This window comes from Felis catus, chromosome C1, assembly GCF_018350175.1.
Source record: "Felis catus isolate Fca126 chromosome C1, F.catus_Fca126_mat1.0, whole genome shotgun sequence".
Lineage (NCBI taxonomy): Eukaryota > Metazoa > Chordata > Mammalia > Carnivora > Felidae > Felis > Felis catus.
Window position 1 is genome coordinate 154,988,948 of NC_058375.1, and position 18,581 is coordinate 155,007,528.

At 37.5% G+C, this 18,581-nt stretch overlaps 1 protein-coding gene across 6 annotated transcripts in view; it reads right to left on the reverse strand.

The window, feature by feature from the left end:
* Positions 1-14,645: 14,645 nt before the first annotated feature.
* Positions 14,646-18,581, reverse strand: part of SCN1A (sodium voltage-gated channel alpha subunit 1) — a 147,291-nt gene continuing 143,355 nt past the window's right edge. For all 6 annotated transcript variants that reach the window (XM_019838205.3, XM_019838207.3, XM_019838206.3 and 3 more), the window contains exon 27: positions 14,646-17,916. In XM_019838205.3, the coding sequence (XP_019693764.1) occupies positions 16,739-17,916 (1,178 nt within the window). In that variant the 3' untranslated portion in view covers positions 14,646-16,738. The remainder of the gene's footprint in view (positions 17,917-18,581) is intronic.

Consider the following 18,581-nt stretch of genomic DNA (forward strand, 5'->3'; position numbering starts at 1 on the left):
TATTTTAAAAAATCTTACCTAACATCAGATCCACACTGCCATCTTCCCAGACGCTCTATTATTTCTGGATGTGAGATAACCAGAGGTCTGTTCCAATTTTTACCCTAAAGTTGAGAAAAACCAGGCCTTAGCTTTCTAGGTGTCTGATTCTTGATAACTTTGTTTATGGCAGTATTTGTTTCCAAGTAGTCACCAACATTCCTTAGAGGCAATACATGCTAATGTAAAATGTTGAGTCTGCAAAAATAAATGAGGAACTCTGGCTTCATGCCCAGTACACGTGAGGTCATAAAGGATGCTCTGCTGTAATGTGATTGTCTTCAAGTATGTCCAATGTAATTTTCCTCACAGACCTTCCTTTCCCTGCCTTTCCCACCAGTCTCTCTCTTCCCTGTGCATCCGTTTCAGCATCTGTATTAGTAGCCACCGTGTGGTAACTCTGCTCCACTGAATTGCTTCCCCCAGCTTGTCATTCAAATGTGTTTGCCCTAAATACCTCTTATTCCTCCAGCTTGACTTTTTTATCTACAAGAAATTAGACCAGAAGCTCATAAGAGTGTCATCTTAAGCCTGAGGCACATGGCTTTCCCTCCATCCAGAAGGCAGCTGACTCTATCTCCCTCAGGAAGAATGCCTTTCCTGTTCAGAACCACAGCTTACATTTCCCTCTGACAGCTGAGACTTTTTTTCTCACCCCAAGGTATCCGGGTTTTCTCTTCACATCCAACTCCTTGTTTCTCATTCACAGGGTCCTCCTCATCGGCCCTACCTCTTATCTGAATTAGCTGAATTAAAACAGTTGGAGCTCACACCTCAGGATCCCTGCTCATAAAACCATTTATACCTGAGCTTTAATTGGTGGCAGCATATTTTTTACCATGTTTTTATTTTGAGACTTTTCAAACGGGTAAAAAGTTGAACGATGTAATGAACACTCCTATACTCATCACCAGAGAACTTTTTTTGAGATGCTATTTTGTATCGCTCTCTGTAGTTTCCATTCTTTGATTTACGTGGATGACTAGGCCATTAGTATTTTGTAGCAGGGTGAAAGCAAAGGTCTCTAGAACTGTACTGTCCAATAAAGTAGCCACTAGCCACATGAGGCTGTTTAAGTTTACATTATGATTAGTTAAAATAAAAATTAAATCAGCAATTGCACTAGACACATTTCAAATCCATAGAGGGCAATTTCATCATCTCAGGAAATTCTTTTTTACAGCACTTTAGAAGACTTTTGGAACTTTTGTAAAGTAAAAGTTCTTTTATAAAAGATCAGGGTTTCTTGGTGGGTGAAAGGGGCCAGAGAAGTGCCCCTGAAGCAAGAGGGGAGAAACACTTTCCAGAGACAGAGACAGGGACAAAAGTGAATAGGGTCCTGTAATTTCAGGCATCCACCCCTGATCTGTGGCAGTGCACCCAGAGGGAGGGGAGACCTCATGTAAATGGCTGCATGGTGTGCCCAGTAGAACTGATTCTGTAATACTGACATCAGGCATCCACTGTAGTTTCTACAATAAGGATGTCATCAGAAGCTGTCACGGACCAGAGGATCAAGAAATTTCTCCCATTTTCTGAATACCATATGAGCCTCTTGGATTCTGGTTAAGTCCTGGGAGAGATGAATGTTAATACTGAGTGAGAATTAATTTCCTGGCAATCTAATGAGACTGATACTAAGCTTTGGATTTTATTAGATTTAAAAGAAGAAAAAGAAATGGAAGTTTTTTTGCACACACACATGAATTTTCAGACTAAATTTCAAACCCATTAGAAAATAGTGAGGGGCACCTGGGTGGCTCAGTTGGTTAAGCATCTGACTTCAGCTCGGATCATAATCTCACAGCTCCTGAGTTCAAGCCCCATGTCAGGCTCTGTGCTGACGGCTCAGAGCCTGGAGCCAGATTCAGATTCTGTGTCTTCCTCTCTCTCTGCCCCTCCCCCACTCACACTCTGTCTCTCCCTAAAGAATAAACAAACATTAAAAATTTTTTTTTTCAACGTTTATTTATTTTTGGGAAAGAGAGAGATAGAGCATGAACGGGGGAGGGGCAGAGAGAGAAGGAGACACAGCATCGGAAACAGGCTCCAGGCTCTGAGCCATCAGCCCAGAGCCCGACGCGGGGCTTGAACTCACGGACCGCGAGATCGTGACCTGGCTGAAGTCGGACGCTTAACCGACTGCACCACCCAGGCGCCCCAAGAATAAACAAACATTAAAAAAAAGAAAAAAAAATGTGAACATTGTCTTTGGTAATTATTTTAAATATACACATGTATTTAAATAGTGTATGGGTTTTTGGCCACTGGGGGACATCATTGCCCCATGCATAAGACAAGCAGTGGTTCGTAAACTTGAGCATACATCAGGATTACCTGGAGGGCTTATTAACACACAGATTGCTAGGGTGTCACCTGCAAAGGTTCTAGTTCATAGCTGAGGACCCAAAAATATGAATTTCTAACACATTCTCAAGTGATGCTGATCCTACTGGTCTGGGGACCATGCTTTCAAAACCATTGCTTTAAGTAAAAATTATAAAATATGATATTAAGACTATTTATTGACCAAACTTGCTTCATCATTAGGGTATTACAATGGATACAGAGAACAATCTAGATGCTAAAATAATAACTGGCCTAGCAAAGGAAGGTCATGTGGTATTTCAATAGTAAGAGCACTTTAGAAAGTCACAGTTTCTACATAGTTGAAGTTCATAGTTCTGTATAGTGCAGTGGATGGAAAGAAGTTTAAGACCAAAAACCTTCATGGCTTCTGAGACTAAATTAGCTGAAGTCTAGACAGAACTTGATCTCCAATTATTAGTTTAGAAGATGCTCTCAAGATGTGTACCTGAATATAACAGACCCTAAAACCCAATAATTTATTTCCAAACTGTAATTCAGACAGTATCAAGGAGACTAGATTTGGCAGGTTAATCCAGAGTTAGATTCTGTTTCAGAGTTGCATTAGAGACTGGGACGTGAACTCCCTCATGAAATACAGCCTTCCACAGCAGAAAGAAAAACATTTTTTATGGGTTCCTAAGAACTGGTCGTGACCTTCTGTAATGTTCGTATTTTTTTCTATCCCTAACAGTTATTGTACCAAAATTAATGTGTGATAGCACCTATCCCTTCTCATGAAGAAACCTTTGCATATTGTCTTAAAAGCCTAGAAAACTAATGTAAGGTTTACTTGATTTACCATGTTAATTATGGTAGTTTATTGTTTTATGCTGCCAGAAATTGGTTTTATTCTCCGAAAAATAATGTTTTGAAACTAGAATGGACATTGAAAATCCATGCCTTTTCAAGCCCTTCATTTTGTAAATGAGAATCTAATGTTCAGGACAGATAAATGAGTTCAAGGTGTTACAGATTTTATTGGAACAGTATTTCTGGTCTTCTGGAAAAATGATTGACAAATAGTAGTTTTGAAGTTTGAAAGGTTAAGTAAATGTTTGGATCTAATGATACATGCAGTAATATTTTATGAAAAAATATAAACCAAGTTTTAGCAGTATTTGTCTTTGGGCTTCTTATTTTCTACTGTGTAAATTTTATAGTCTTGATTTTGTTACAATAATCATGTTTTGCTATTGTCATGAAAAATAGAGATAATTTCTATTTCAGAAATAAATATTCCAATACTTTTGAATATTTTAAATGGAAAACTGTATTGTTAAATGAGATAACTTAAGTATAAATGTTCATAGATAATTAATTTAAATTACATTATTTATCATTCATAGGATACACAGGAATTGAGTAGCTTCATATGGGCTAACAGTATTTGCCATAACTCCTCATTTTCATTGTCAAGTAGGCATTTTCTTTGAATAATAATGTGATGATATGTGGTTCCCATCATCTGAAATATGACATTGTTATGTATGCTGCTTTGTGTTGGGTTCACTGCAAAAAAAAAAATGTGTTATTGGCATTATGTTTTTGATCCTAAATTTGAAGATATTGTGAGAAGAGTTTTCAATATTTATCCATGTTGGTAGGTTATTAACTTACTCAACTTTTAAAAAAGTACAGTGCTGGCACTGTCCTATACCATGTAAGATGGGCATGGTTTCTGCCTTTAGGTTATAGAACTGTTTTTCCTGTAAGAGATGTTGAGAGATGAAAAATTAAAGAGTGTCCTTTGATGGCCCCTTCTTCAGGGAGACGCACCTCTACCTAACCCAGCTGTCTAATAGAAACATAGAAAATGTGAATATGTGTGACCTACAAAATCCAATTTAGAAACATATCCAACAGAGAGACCTATAGATTTCACAAAAATCCAGGAACAAAGATATTCGTTACAACCTTGTAACTACAAAGCAAAACTGGAAAAATTTAAATGTCCATCAAGAAGTGGCCCATTAATTTGGGGCGCCTGGGTGGCTCAGTCGGTTGAGCGTCCGACTTCGGGTCAGGTCATGATCTCACGGCTTGTGAGTTCAAGCCCCGTGTTGGGCTCTGTGCTGACAGCTCAGAGCCTGGAGCCTGCTTCCAATTCTGTGTCTCCCTCTCTCTCTTCCCCTAACCCACTTGCATTCTGTCTCTGTCTCTCTCAAAAATAAATAAACATTAAAAAAGTTAAAAAAAAAGAAGTACCCATTAATTAATCTATAGAATGGAACATTGTGCACCATTTAAAAAGAATGAGGTAGATTTATATATGCCACTTGGAAATATATGCAAGATATATTAATTGAAAGGTCAAATTGCAGAACAACATGAAAATATTATGTTATTTATAATAACAAATAAAGAATATGTTTACATATGTATAAAACAATTCCTGAAGCGTTACTCAAGAAACTGTTCAAAGAGGAGAGTGGGAAAATAAGATTTTATATTTTTCTGTGCTGTTTTAGTTCTTTTTCTTTTCTTTTTTAAAATCTTTATTGATTTATTTTGAGAGAGAGAGTGTGTGTACACGCACACACACAAGGAGTGAAAGATCAAAGAGAGAGAATCCCAAGCAGGCTCTGTGCTGTTAGCATGGAGCCTGAAATGGGTCTCGATTCCACCAGTCATGAGATCATGACCTGAGCTGAAATCAAGAGTCAGATGCTCAACCAACTGAGCACCCAGGCGCCCCATTAGCTCTTTTTCTTAAATAAAAGGTATGTGTTATTTTTATAGCTCAGTCAAAAAACAATAGCAACAACAACATCACACTTCAGTGAACGTTGCAGAGACCCATAGGTACTGGTCCCATTCCTTACCATCACTTTTTGATTTCACATTTATCATAAGATGTTATTTGGGAGAAAAAAGGGTTCCATAGCCTTGCAATATTAGAATCGTCATTGGTCTAAAAGTTAATCATTCGTATGTGGTCTCTCTTGGGATTGGTAGTTTATATCAATAAATGACCACCAGTGGCTCAGATTGTCCTGCACAATGATACCAGTTGAAATCCAGCCCATGTCCCGATTGCCAAATCCTTTATCCCAGTGCAGAGTTGTTTTCCCCAGAGGAGAAAAGGGGATCTTTCCTAATTTTTATAAAGGTCTGTATGAGCCGATCGTGTCTCTGATGTTAGAACTTATCATATGTGCTGAAGATTAAGCTATTTTGTTCTGTTCATTCAGCCCAGATTTCTGGAAAGTATTTGGGCACTTCACAGTATCATACTGTATCAAACTCTAACTCGGGGGTGCTACTTGGTGATGCCAGCACATTCTGACCTTTAAGTATTTTATTAATTAAGTACTATCATCAACTAATGATGAGCTCCTGAGGTCCTTGAACCTTACCAGACTACCTACCGATAAGTCAGGATTTCACAGACTTTCTGCTGATGAGACTCTCCGGGGCGGGGGGGGGGGGGGGGGTCTTATTATAGCTTTCTCCCAGAACATTCTAACAGCATAACTCAATAGAAATTTTCAAGTCCTTTTCTAGAGATTCTGATTCAATTGTATTTTTAGCTATTTCCCTGGTAAGTTTCTAGAGTTAGATGTTTAAAAAAGAAAGAAAGAAAGAAAATTGCTCTAAGATTATTTTTTTTTTAATTTTTTTTCAACGTTTATTTATTTTTGGGACAGAGAGAGACAGAGCATGAACGGGGGAGGGGCAGAGAGAGAGGGAGACACAGAATCGGAAACAGGCTCCAGGCTCTGAGCCATCAGCCCAGAGCCTGACGCGGGGCTCAAACTCACGGACTGCGAGATCGTGACCTGGCTGAAGTCGGACGCTTAACCGACTGTGCCACCCAGGTGCCCCTGCTCTAAGATTATTGAAAGGTAAGAGAGTTTATGATAGACTCAGTAACTTGGCGCCCACCACTCTGAAGTTATCCTTGCATTGATTTGCCATGGCAATACCTAGACTTTAGTGTGGCAAAGAGGCAGTGTCATAACGTTGTGGGACATACCTGGATGGTACTAAATATCATGCAATTAACTGTGTACTGAGTTTTATTTGAACAAATCTAACATATGACAAATAGGACAAACTCTGCTGTGTTTGAATGAATGCATTCATTCAGTTTCCTTGTCTCTGAAAAAAATATTTCCAGGTACTTTCTCCATTCTCCATAAATCCTATTATCCATCTCTTTACGTATTTACATGATCATAACCTTATAGTTACTATATTTTGCTCTAGCTTTGCACCTATTTTAGGTTAGCAGTCAGTATAACTCAACAGACTTTTCCCTAAGGTTGGGCAAATGGCTGCACTTACAATTGAGGTTAATCAAAGGCACAATCTGTTTGCCTTTAGAAATTTGTGTTTTCTACGCCTGCAAGAAATACTGCTGAACGGGACATTTCTTCACCATCTTTGATAAAAGATGAGCATTAATAATGCAGTTAAGAATCAGGCCAAGTGATGTTGAAAACCAAGGTCCAAAGCCCTAATTCCTTTTAGAGGAATAAATTTAAAATGGCAAGCTCAATAGTTCCACCATAGCAAAGAACGGGGTGAGTATTATATAATCCTTAAGTCCTGAAGAGTTAAAAATCAATTTATGAACTTTTATACCTTGGAAATATTTATGTATATACATATCTATACCTATATCTATCTATCTACCTATCTATCTATGTCCTTTTCTTTACAGGTAATAGAGAGGTAGTGTATGTACTCTTATGGAGGGATATAATGCTCATCCATTTAAATATTTATTATATACATCCAATATTTCTATAATATACCAAGGTTGATATTCATTTATAACTCTTATGATGTTTTATTACTTCATATGTCTTATGTATAATGACAGCCCTCTGACATAGTATATAAGTAAAGGGGAAAATATCTTAGAGGGGTAAATAACTTGAAAATGGAATAATTTTGAGCAATGCTAAAATTAATTAATTTGTTTATTTGCTAAATATCCATGGAAAACCTTCTGTATGCAAAGCAGTGTAAAGACTAAAAGGTATTTAAGGCCAATCTGTGCCTATCAGACACGATGTGGTGTTTGTGTTCTTGTGGCAGAAGTAGAGAGGGAGGCTCGTCAAAGGAAGCAACCCACATTCCAAAACACTGCATCCTGGCAGTTTAAATGTCACACCAATGGCGTATATGAGGTGATCCTATGTCCTGGCTTGCCTGGGAGAGTCTGTGTTTATGCCTCTTGCTTTTGCATGATTATCAATAGTATCCTCCTTCACTCTCAAAAGTGTTTCAGTTTGGACGTATACATCCAAATCCCACGGAAGTTCATTGGAAAGAAATTTCTCTTGCAGCAATAAGAAACAAGGGAGCTGTCACTGAATTCTGAAGTCTGTGTTTGGTTTCAGTGGGGAGAAAATGAGATGAGGAAGGTACTCAAGGCTAATGGTGTCTCATCATTGCTCGCCTGGATTCCCCAGCGGCTTCTTAAATTATGTCACTGCGTTCTGTTTCCTTTCCTTTAAGTCAAAATATTCCCTAGTATCTTCACTTCTAGCTTTACTTCTTTTACAAACGTCTAAATGATTTTCATCACTATGCATTAAAGCCAAAGCCCCGACATGCACTTAGGGCCCTTTGTTATCTGACCCCTGCTTGCCCCTCAGTCAGTGTTATCACTCAGTCACTCAGTTATCACTTCATTGTGAATGCTCTGAACATGCCATCCTGTTTCCCATTTCCACATGTGTGTTTGGTCATCTCTCAGCAGGATAGACCTATATATAGCAATTACTATATGCTTGGAGGTGTTGATATAAGAGCTTTATTTGTATTAATTCATTTAATCCTCACAAGAATTATCATTACTGTTTTACAGATGACAAAATTGGGGCAACAAAGGGTTAAGAAACTTTTCCAGGTTATTCAGCTAATAAGAAGTATAGCTGATATTTGAATCCAGGCATCTGGCTCCAGCATCTATGCTTTTGACCACTATTCCATAATATTTCTGCTCTTCAGCCTGTCCTGCCCTTGTTATTCTTCAAACTCAGGCCAGAATTTACTGTTGTAATTGTGCCTGTATCCTCCTGTGGAGTTACTATCAATTCCTGTATATACTCTGTGATGTGTACTTAACTTCTTTTGCAGAACTGGAGGGATAGCTTACACAATAACAGATATTGGGAAAGCAGGTTGGCTTCTAGGTAGTTTTGTCGGTGGCTGAGAGGAATGGAATGTAGTCTAATAAGTTTGGACATATTAAGTTAAAGGTAATAGAAAATATGCAAGCATAAAAGATTGATAGAAAGTTGAAATTGTAGTACCAGCTCAGCAAAGAAGCTGATGGTGCTGTATAAGTCCAAAAGGAGAAAAAAAGTGAACAAATGGTAAAGGCAAAGAATCTAAAATACAGGAGGAGACCTAGAATAGTATAGGTTTTTTTTTAAATTTTTTTTTAACGTTTATTTATTTCTGAGACAGAGAGAGAGAGAAAGACAGAGCATGAACAGGGGAGGGTCAGAGAGAGGGAGACACAGAATCTGAAACAGGCTCCAGGCTCTGAGCTGTCAGCACAGAGCCCGACGCGGGGCTCGAACTCACGGACCGCGAGATCATGACCTGAGCCGAAGTCGGCCGCTCAACCGACTGAGCTACCCAGGCGCCCCTAGAATAGTATAGTTTTACGGAAGGCAAAGGAAGATGTGGTTTAATAAAGGTGTTGATGATCACCATCGAATTCTAATTATCTACCAAATATAATAAAGATAGATTAAGATCGTTGAATTTGGCTAATTGTAGTCTGACAGGGATAGGCCCCAGATTTGAGAGCACTAAAGAGAGAAAGAAGGTGCTTTGGAAGAATATGTATCAGCATTGATTTGGTGTTTGAATCTATAAGAGTCACATTTTATATCAGACAGCTTGATGAGGAAGGATAAAATCTGTAAGTTAATGCTTTCCAAAAACACGTGCACACATATTATGGCAACTTTAACACATAATAGTGAATTCATTAATAACCTAATGAGCAAATTAAAATTTTCTATAACAATGTATTTTTTCGTGAAAAATTTACACTTAAAATATAACTTCCTATAAGTTTACTTTAAGAAGATATTTGCAAGTGGCATATCTGATAAAGGGTCAGTATCCAAATATGTAAAGAACTTCTAAAACTCAATGCCCAAAAAACACACAATCCAGTTAAGAAATGGTCAAAAGACATGGATAGACATTTTTCTAAAGAAGACAGACAGATGGTCAACAGACACATGAAAAGATGCTCAACATCACTCCTCATGGTACAAATCAAAACTACAATGAGATGTCATCTCACACCGGTCAGAATGGCTAAAATTAACAACTCCAGAAACTACAGGTTTTGGTGAGGATGCAGAGAAAGGGGAACCCTCTTCCACTGTTGGTAGGAATGCAAACTGGTACAGCCACTCTGGGAAACAGTATGGAGGTTCCTCAAAAAGTTAAAAATAGAACTACCCTACAATCCAGCAATTGCACTGCTAAGTATTTACTCAAACGATAATATATAAACACACAAAATGGAATATTACTCACCCATAAAAATGAATGAAATCTTGCCATTTGCAATACATCAATGGGGCAAAAGAGTATACGCTAAGGGAAATAAGTCAGAGAAAGACGAATGCCATGTGATTTCACTCATATGTGGAATTTAAGAACCAAAACAAATGAAGATGGGGGAAAGAGAGAGACAAACCAAGAAACAGACTCTTAAGTAGAGAACAAACCGATACTTACCAGAGGGGAGGTGGGCAGAGCGATAGGTTAAACAGGTGATGGGGATTAAGGAAGGCACTTGTTGGGATGAGCACCAGGAGTTGTCTGTAAGTTTTGAATCACTAAATTCTACACCTGAAACTAATATTACACTGTATGTTAACTAATGGAATTTAAATAAAAACCTGGGGGGGGGGGAGAACTTTTTGGTCTCTATCCCTTATAAACAAAGCCTACATTTTTAGAAAACAACAGAATAAACAAAATGCTACAGTGTACAGTTGAATAGCTCTATGAATAATTTTCCCTTCTTAGCAAACATTAAATAGAGAAGATTTAATTCATGATAACCAGAAACAGAGTATATACAGCTTTGCTCCAAGTGGGTAATATTCTTTGTTCCTATATCTACCTTTTGTAAATATTTTCATCTTTTCCTTATAATGTTACTGATAGTAGCCAGCATAGCATTTTGAAAACTCAGTGTACTAAGGTCAACAAGATTATTCACAGCCAAGTTTTCTCATTGATATCATCGATAACTAAGAGTGAAGGTGGTCAGCATAGAACCCTGATTTCAGACGGTAATTTTTTAAAGGAATGAGTTAATGGGACAGTGCATAAAGATGCATCAGAGTTGAGCAAAATTAGTTCTCAAGATTAGAAGAACCAATTTTGAAAATGCAAATCCGGACAGAATGGATCAATAAAGAAGAGAGAGTAAAGATCAAGAGAAGGCAAACAGCTTATAGCGCAAGGTATCGATATATGTAAAAATGAATGGGGAAAAATGATCTCTGGACAGATGAAGGAAGGGGGAGGATGGAAGAGAGAGGGAGAGAGAAGGAAGGAGAAAGGATGGAAAGCAAAGACAAGGAGCAAAGAAGGGAATGGAAGGGAAGGAAAGGGATGGAAAGGGGAGGGAAGGAAGACATATTTTTCACTGGAGAGGAAAGAATTTGAGGAACTTCATGGCAATGTCCTCATGTTTCTTGGTGAGTAAGAGGTAGAGCTACCTGAAACTATGAGTGTTCTGAGGGGATGATAAAGGACTTGAGCAACACTGAGTACTCAGTTGACATTGAGGATTATTCACCTGTGATGTTAAGCATTTCTTGGTGATGCAACCTCTCCAGCAACTCTTGGTTGACTGGAATATTTTCTTCCTCCCATGCCTTTGCTGCCATATTGATTGAATCAATGTAAATTGATAACCTCGAAGAATATTCCCATGTGCCAGGAAGAACAGTATTATCAGCTGCACCTGATTGAAGCAATATTTTTGACTAAAAACATTTTAACAAATTCTTAGTGACTGAGAAACATTTATTTTCTTATAACAATATGAAATTCAAGTGCACACATGATAGAATATGCAATTACAAGACGTATTTGCTGTCTTTAATACAGTTTATTTAGTTCTAATCTGAACTTTCTGGTATCCACGTACAAACACACAAATTTATGGGGTCAGGTAATATTTGTCTACCCCAATGGTTCCTAGATTTTTGAATTCATGTACCAGTAAAATAAAAATGAGAGGAACAACACAAAGTTGCCAATTTTTAATCTGACCAAATAAAATACTAAAACAAATAACCTACTATCATTTATTCTCACCATAATTTCTAAAAAAAAAGCATTTTAACATAAAGATGATTTTAGTCTTCAAAAAAAGTATGAGACACAATTTTACAATTAAATTTTTAAATTGAATACATTAAATTTTATAAATATTTATAACATTATTGTTAATTTTCTGGCTTAAGTGTAGGCATATGAAAACCTTGTCATGGGGGTGCTGGTCTGTGGAACTGTGTTTGGGTTATTGGTTTATACTTAGAATGTCTGGGCCCCAGCTCAGAAAGTCAATAAACTACCTTCTTGTATGATATGGATAGAATTACCAGCATTTAGATTACAAAGCTTCAATTATGTCTGTCTAGTTTCAAACAGATGTCTTAACCACTATGTCACATCTTTATTTTAAAGTTGTCTTTTTTTTTTTTTTTTTAGCAATGTAAGGATTATCATGAAAGTCAAAGAATGTAATCATTTAAGTAATTTTAGAAATATGACTTCCAGGAAAAACAGAATTGTAGTTAAAATAAAGCGTTCTTTGAAATAATTGGAGATAGTATATCTAATTTTGAGGGTAGAAAATAGGGTTAACACACATACATACACACTTAAATAACACATAACACAACAGGAACAAAAAACTCTTCCCTTCCCCAAAGATATACCACATCTATTACTATATCTATCTTTTAAATATACACACATACACATAGTACATTTTCCTTTGAACACATTTTCTTTTGAGAATGAATTGCAGACATCATCCCATTCACCCCTAAAAAGTATGCATTTTCCAAGAAGATATGACCTATAGTTATAATAGCTGCATTAGACTTAATACAGTTAGAAAAATCAATTTTCATAATACTAATAATGAATCAACAGTCCGTATTCAAACTTAGTTTTCTCAACAATATCTGTAATTGATGTTATTTTGCCAGTCTAGTATCCAATCCAGAATCATTAGTTTTCATAGCTCTTCAACCTCAGGCAGTTTCTGACCTTCCTTTGTTTTTCATGAAATTAACATTATTTTATAGAATGTCCTCAATCTGATTTTCCTTATGGTTAAGTTCGTGTAATGCAGCTTTGACCGGATACCAAGAAATCATGTGTCTTTTTCAGTGTAGTTGGCAGTATAATTGATGATATCTTTGAAGGTAGGACCTGCTAGATTTTTCCACTATAAACTCTCCTTAAAAATTTTTTAATTAATGCGAAAGAGATACTTTGAGACAATGTAAATTTCTTATTCCTCATCAAACTTTCATTCATGAGTTTAGCATTCATTATTTTTGCATGAATCAATTGTCATTCTCAAGGTTGCCAAATGGTGATTTTCTAACTGTAGTATTTCTTCTACACTTGTTAGTTAAAATTCACAATAAGGAAGAGGTTTTTGCTTTTGTCCATTTATTTATATCAGTATATACTTATGAATTCTTATTTTATTAAATAGGTTGTAATCTACTACTATCGTTATCTTTTCTGATTCTCAAATTCCCCCAGTTTTGACCAATGAGAACCTCTTTCAAGCCACTGTCTTTGTCCCACTGATGTGATTCAACATTCCTTGAGCATTATATTACTTTTTGGCACCACAAGTATTATGTAAAATAATACCAACATGACTATGGTAATTTATGATTCTGTTTCACTAGTTCTTTTTGTATTTGGAAAAGTACCAGTAACTACTGGTGTGGATGTGGAGTATAAAAAAATCTGTAGAGATTTTCCTATAATCCTTATTTATGTTGGTTGGAAATGGGAAGTACTTTTCAGCCACTAATAAATCGGTATTTATTGTCGTGTTGTTTTAAAGTGATGTTATGAGTGTAGAAGGATAAGAAAAGTAGTGCATGACTGCTCCTTTTCCCATCAAGGCCATGTTCCCCCTTCTAGCTTCATAACTGAGATTGTACTATCTGATGACAGGTGAGGGCTTCTCTTTCCTCATAAATTTAGCTAAGGATTTTAGACTGTCAGTCTTACTGTCCAGACCACTGTAGTAACCTTTCTATGATCTCTATGAATTGAATTCTTTGGTTGACTTCAGTGGAGTTTCTTCAGTTCCTGGTCTTTTATGTATAGCCAGTTAGATTGAGTCTCCAAGCTGACCTAAAGCAGATCTTTGCCTTTTGACCCATTTCACAAGCTATTTAATTACTGTGTCGACAGGACAGGAGATGGGTGAAACAGAGAATGTTGTCATGAAGGGGCCATTTGAAAAGGCATCAGCAAGATTAGGGGAGAGCTACAAGGAATAGAGAAGTCCAGCCACAGGTCTAAGAGAACAAGTAGGGGAGTGAAGACCAGAACCCCAAGTAGCTTTTGTTGTAGGATGGGATTGTCTGACCAAAAGTATAACTTTATGTTGATAAATGCACCACTGCCAACCCAGAGCAACTCAGCAAAGAAGGAACTGGGGAATAAATACCCAAGTTAGCTCTCTCCCACTGGTGCTTTCCTTGATGGTACTTTCCTGCTGGGACTTTCCATTAGCCAGACCAGTTGGGAGCCAAAGGGTAAGAGAGCAATGTAGAAAATCACCCTTCCACAGAGCAGGAGGAGAAGCCTGGAGAGTGGTTCTAGAGGAGCAAACAAAATATCCTACTGACACATAGCAACTTTTAATTTTTTAAATACAGATTTGAGGGCTTCTTTTCGTATCTCAAGAGGCCATCTACCATGGCTCTGGCTCCCATACTTTTTTTCCAGTGAAAGCTACCAGCTTATGCTCTGACATGAGTTCCTTCTAGCGGAAGTCACTTCCTACTGCTTGTAGCCCTTGGGAGGTCATTCCTCCCAGTCCCATTTCTACCCCAGGGTTTCTGTCAGCTCAGGTAGACTCACTATGTGTTTGTGTCTTTCCCTTTCTCCCCCAATTTGTAGAATAAAATATCTTCATTTTCTTATAAAATGCTGTTAACAAAAAGTAACTAGGCAAACAATAAAATAAAAAATGTAACCTTTATTAGTTTTGCACATTTTTAATGTTGGTTAGCATCATTTAGGGTAATAGTAGCATTTTCCAGCATGCAGTTCACGAATACAGTTTATCTAAGTAATTTTAAGAAAAAGAGGAGCCTATGGTTTGCTTCTGTAAGAAACACAAAATATCCTGATGTAATTGACTATATAAGTTCACTACTCTCTGTTCTTGTGGAAAAAAATACGTGAAACCTGCATTATATTTAGAGCAATCTAGAGCAGGATGACTCCAAAGAAATGAAAACATAAACAGAAATTAGAAAAAAAAAGGACAAAAATGAAAAATAAGCACTACCTTCAATCAGTTTGTGCAGGCACTACCAAAAATATAACTAAAATGTTATACCCTTTTCCAATTGCAGAGCATAATTTGGACGTGGCTTGTGAACCTATTTTGCCCCTTAAAATTATGAAATAATCTAAAATTAGCAAATTTAATAAAAAAGCAGAAGTCTACAACTACCCAGTCTTGTGTTCATTTCTTGTTTAGCAAATGTCTTCCATGAAAAAGTACTATGGACAGAAAGTAAGAAAAGTGATTGTGATATCAACCCGAAGATAATTTCCTCTTCATATTTATGTACATAATGCTGAAAAATAAAATAAAATGACTTTTTACAGTATTTATATTTGCTTATAAAATTCTAAACACATTTTTAACAGGTTAAGCAGTGTTTGTTTTTTAAACATGTCTGTACAGTCTGGCTATACATCATATGTTATCCACTTAAAATTTAAAAATAACCAAAGAGCTGTTAAAGTGCGGCAAACTATTGCTTAATGACTTAAAGAAATGAGATCTGTTGAACAATTTCCTTGACTTTACCACTGACATATGGTTTCTCATAAATGAGATTCTGAGCAGTGGGAGAAACCAGATACAGCAGCATGGTAATATAAACATGCATTGATAGCATCCAAACTATCTATAATGGTACAGAATACATTATATTACCTGTGTAAAGCTTGCACTCTACATTTCTTGTGGTACATATTTGATGCAATAAATACTGTGCTTAGGTCATTATTTGTTTGCCCAAACGTGCACCACAGGGTAAAATGACTATTTACATAATAAATAGCATTTCATTAACATATACAGTTGTCAACCTGCTGAGCTGAAGATGGCTAAATGAAGTGCAGGATTAAGCAGAAATTTATAAAGGGTTCTTTTGGTCAATTCAGTCTTCGGGGAGAAGCAATGCTCATTTTTCAGTTTTTTTTTTAAATACGATAAACAGAAACACAACATTTATGACTCCAGACATTTGAATGAAGTTTGCACCTGCTAAGATTTAATGGCCTACCCCCTCCCCCCGCCCAAAATGATCCACTTGGTCTGGTGGCTGGATTTGATGAAACAAGATCAACAAAGCACCTCCAGTTATCACCCAATTACCCCTCCCAGGAAGATGGATGGAATTTAAGAACTCATGGTTTTCCTTGTGACTTTTTTTTTTCATGCATGATCTCTAAGTGCAGCATGCCCTCATGCAAACCACACCTTTGTGCAGATGGGAGGCCATGTGATTGTGATAACCCCGGTGGCATACCTGTTGAAGAGACCCTTTGTCTATTTCACAACAGAAACCCCATTTACAAAAATAGTCACATATAATAAACAACATATGGATTAAAAAAAAGATGAATCCCCTAACAGATTTTGTAAAAATGTGACAAATGTGGCAGTTGAAATGCAAAGAGTGGATACAATTACTACACTAAAGTGTTTCATGTTAAACAACCCCCAAATTATAGGTTTGCACCCCTTTGAACTGGTCCCTACAGTCTGAGTAGCCATTTTGTCTCTTGTCTTCAGCAGTGTCAGCTGGTAGTGAGAGCAGTAACCTCCTGTCAAGGTCGTCTCCCCTTTACACAGAGTCACAGTTTTCTGACAAGGGGTCACTGTCTTATAGTAGGCACTGACCTTAAGTAGATTTGTGTAAAAACAGTCAGTTTGGCATTGACCTCCTAAAGGAGTCCTGTTGACAAAAATACATCACCTTCACAGGCTGTAAACAATTGTCACCCAATTATTCTTATTTATTTTCATTTACTTCCCTTTGGCTTTTTCATCTTTGCCTTCTTGCTCATGCTTTTCCACGATTGGCTTTGTTACCCGATCGTAGGAAGGTGGACAAGCTGCTGTGGACATGGTCAGATCAGTTTTCTCTGTAATAGAGTTTTCATTTATTCTGTCAATTATCATGTCTTCTTTTACAAGAAGGTTAGCCCCACCTTTGATTTTATTTTTATTATAGGTAAATGAAGCTTGTTTTACAGTTCGCTTTAAAAGGTGGCGCCTGTAAGCACGCTGAATAATTACAGCAGACACCTCCTCTTGTTTCCTTTTTAAAGTCGTAGTTATTGGCTGATAAGAGACCTTTGATGGATTAGAAGCCATGAATCGCTCCTCCATCTGTATTCGAAGGGCATCCATCTCTCCACTCTCTCCCAGAACCCGCTTTGTAAAAGCAAATAAGATGTCAAGACAGTGGATCCGGTCCCCACTGACCATGGGCAGGTCCATGGCAATGAGCTGGAGTTTGTTCGGTTGCGGCAAATTGAGAGGGGGTTCAAGAGCAGCTGCAAACTGAGATAGTTTTTCAAATTCCATGAACTGGGTGGCATCAGGATCAAACTTCTCCCAAACCTCATAGAACATCTCAAAGTCATCCTCACTCAGGGGCTCTGCACTTTCCTCAGTAGCGACACTGAAGTTCTCCAGGATGACAGCGATGTACATGTTCACCACAACTAGAAACGATATGATAATGTAACTGACAAAAAAGAAGATCCCCACAGATGGGTTCCCACAGTCTCCCTTAACAGAGCTTCCAGGGTTAACTTTATTAGGATCACAGTCAGGTGGTTTACTGTTGAGAATAGGTGCTAGCAATCCATCCCAGCCAGCAGAGGTGGTAATTTGGAACAGGCAGATCATGCTGTTGCCAAAGGTCTCAAAGTTGAACATGTCATCAATTCCAACTTCCCTCTTAACATACGCAAAGTTGGACATTCCAAAGATGGCGTAGATGAACATGACCAGGAAGAGCAGGAGGCCGATGTTAAACAAGGCGGGAAGGGACATCATCAGAGCAAAGAGCAGCGTGCGGATCCCCTTCGCCCCTTTGATCAGACGCAAGATTCGACCAATCCTGGCGAGACGGATCACTCGGAACAGGGTAGGGGACACGAAGTATTTTTCTATCAGCTCGGCCAGAAACATGCCTGTGGATAAAAAATGAGAATACCAACCTTGAAGTTATCCACTAAGATAATCAAAATTTTGTTAAGGCTCTAAGGTAAAGTTCAGAATCCTGAAATTCAGTTGCATAATCTTAAATTTGAAATACATATAATATACATATAACTGTATATAATATATATTATTAATGAACTTTAATTTTGACATTCAGTATTAAATTCAACTCAGTATTTGTTATAGACTCAATTGTGTCCTTCCTCCTCACTACCCCCCATTCACGTTTTAAAAGTCTAACTCTCCAATGCATAGTATTTGGAGAAAGTTTTGAGGGGATAATTACTTTTAGATGAGGTCATAGGGTGGGGCTCTCATGATAGGATTAGTACCCTTGTAAGAAGAAACACTAGAGAACTATCTCCTCTCTCTCTGCCCTATGAGGACATACAAGAAGGTAGTCATCCACCGGACAGGAAGAGAGCCCTCACCAGAAACCCACTATGCTGGCAGCTTGTTCTTGGACTTCTATCCTCTAGAACTATGAGAAAATAAATTTCTGTTGGTTAAGCCACTCAGTGTGTGGTAAGTTGTTATGGCAGTCCAAGTTAAGACAATGTTCAGAAATAATTTTACGGTACTTTTGACTTTGAGGGATGTCTAAAGACTATCTTTAGCTTACATAAAATCTCAA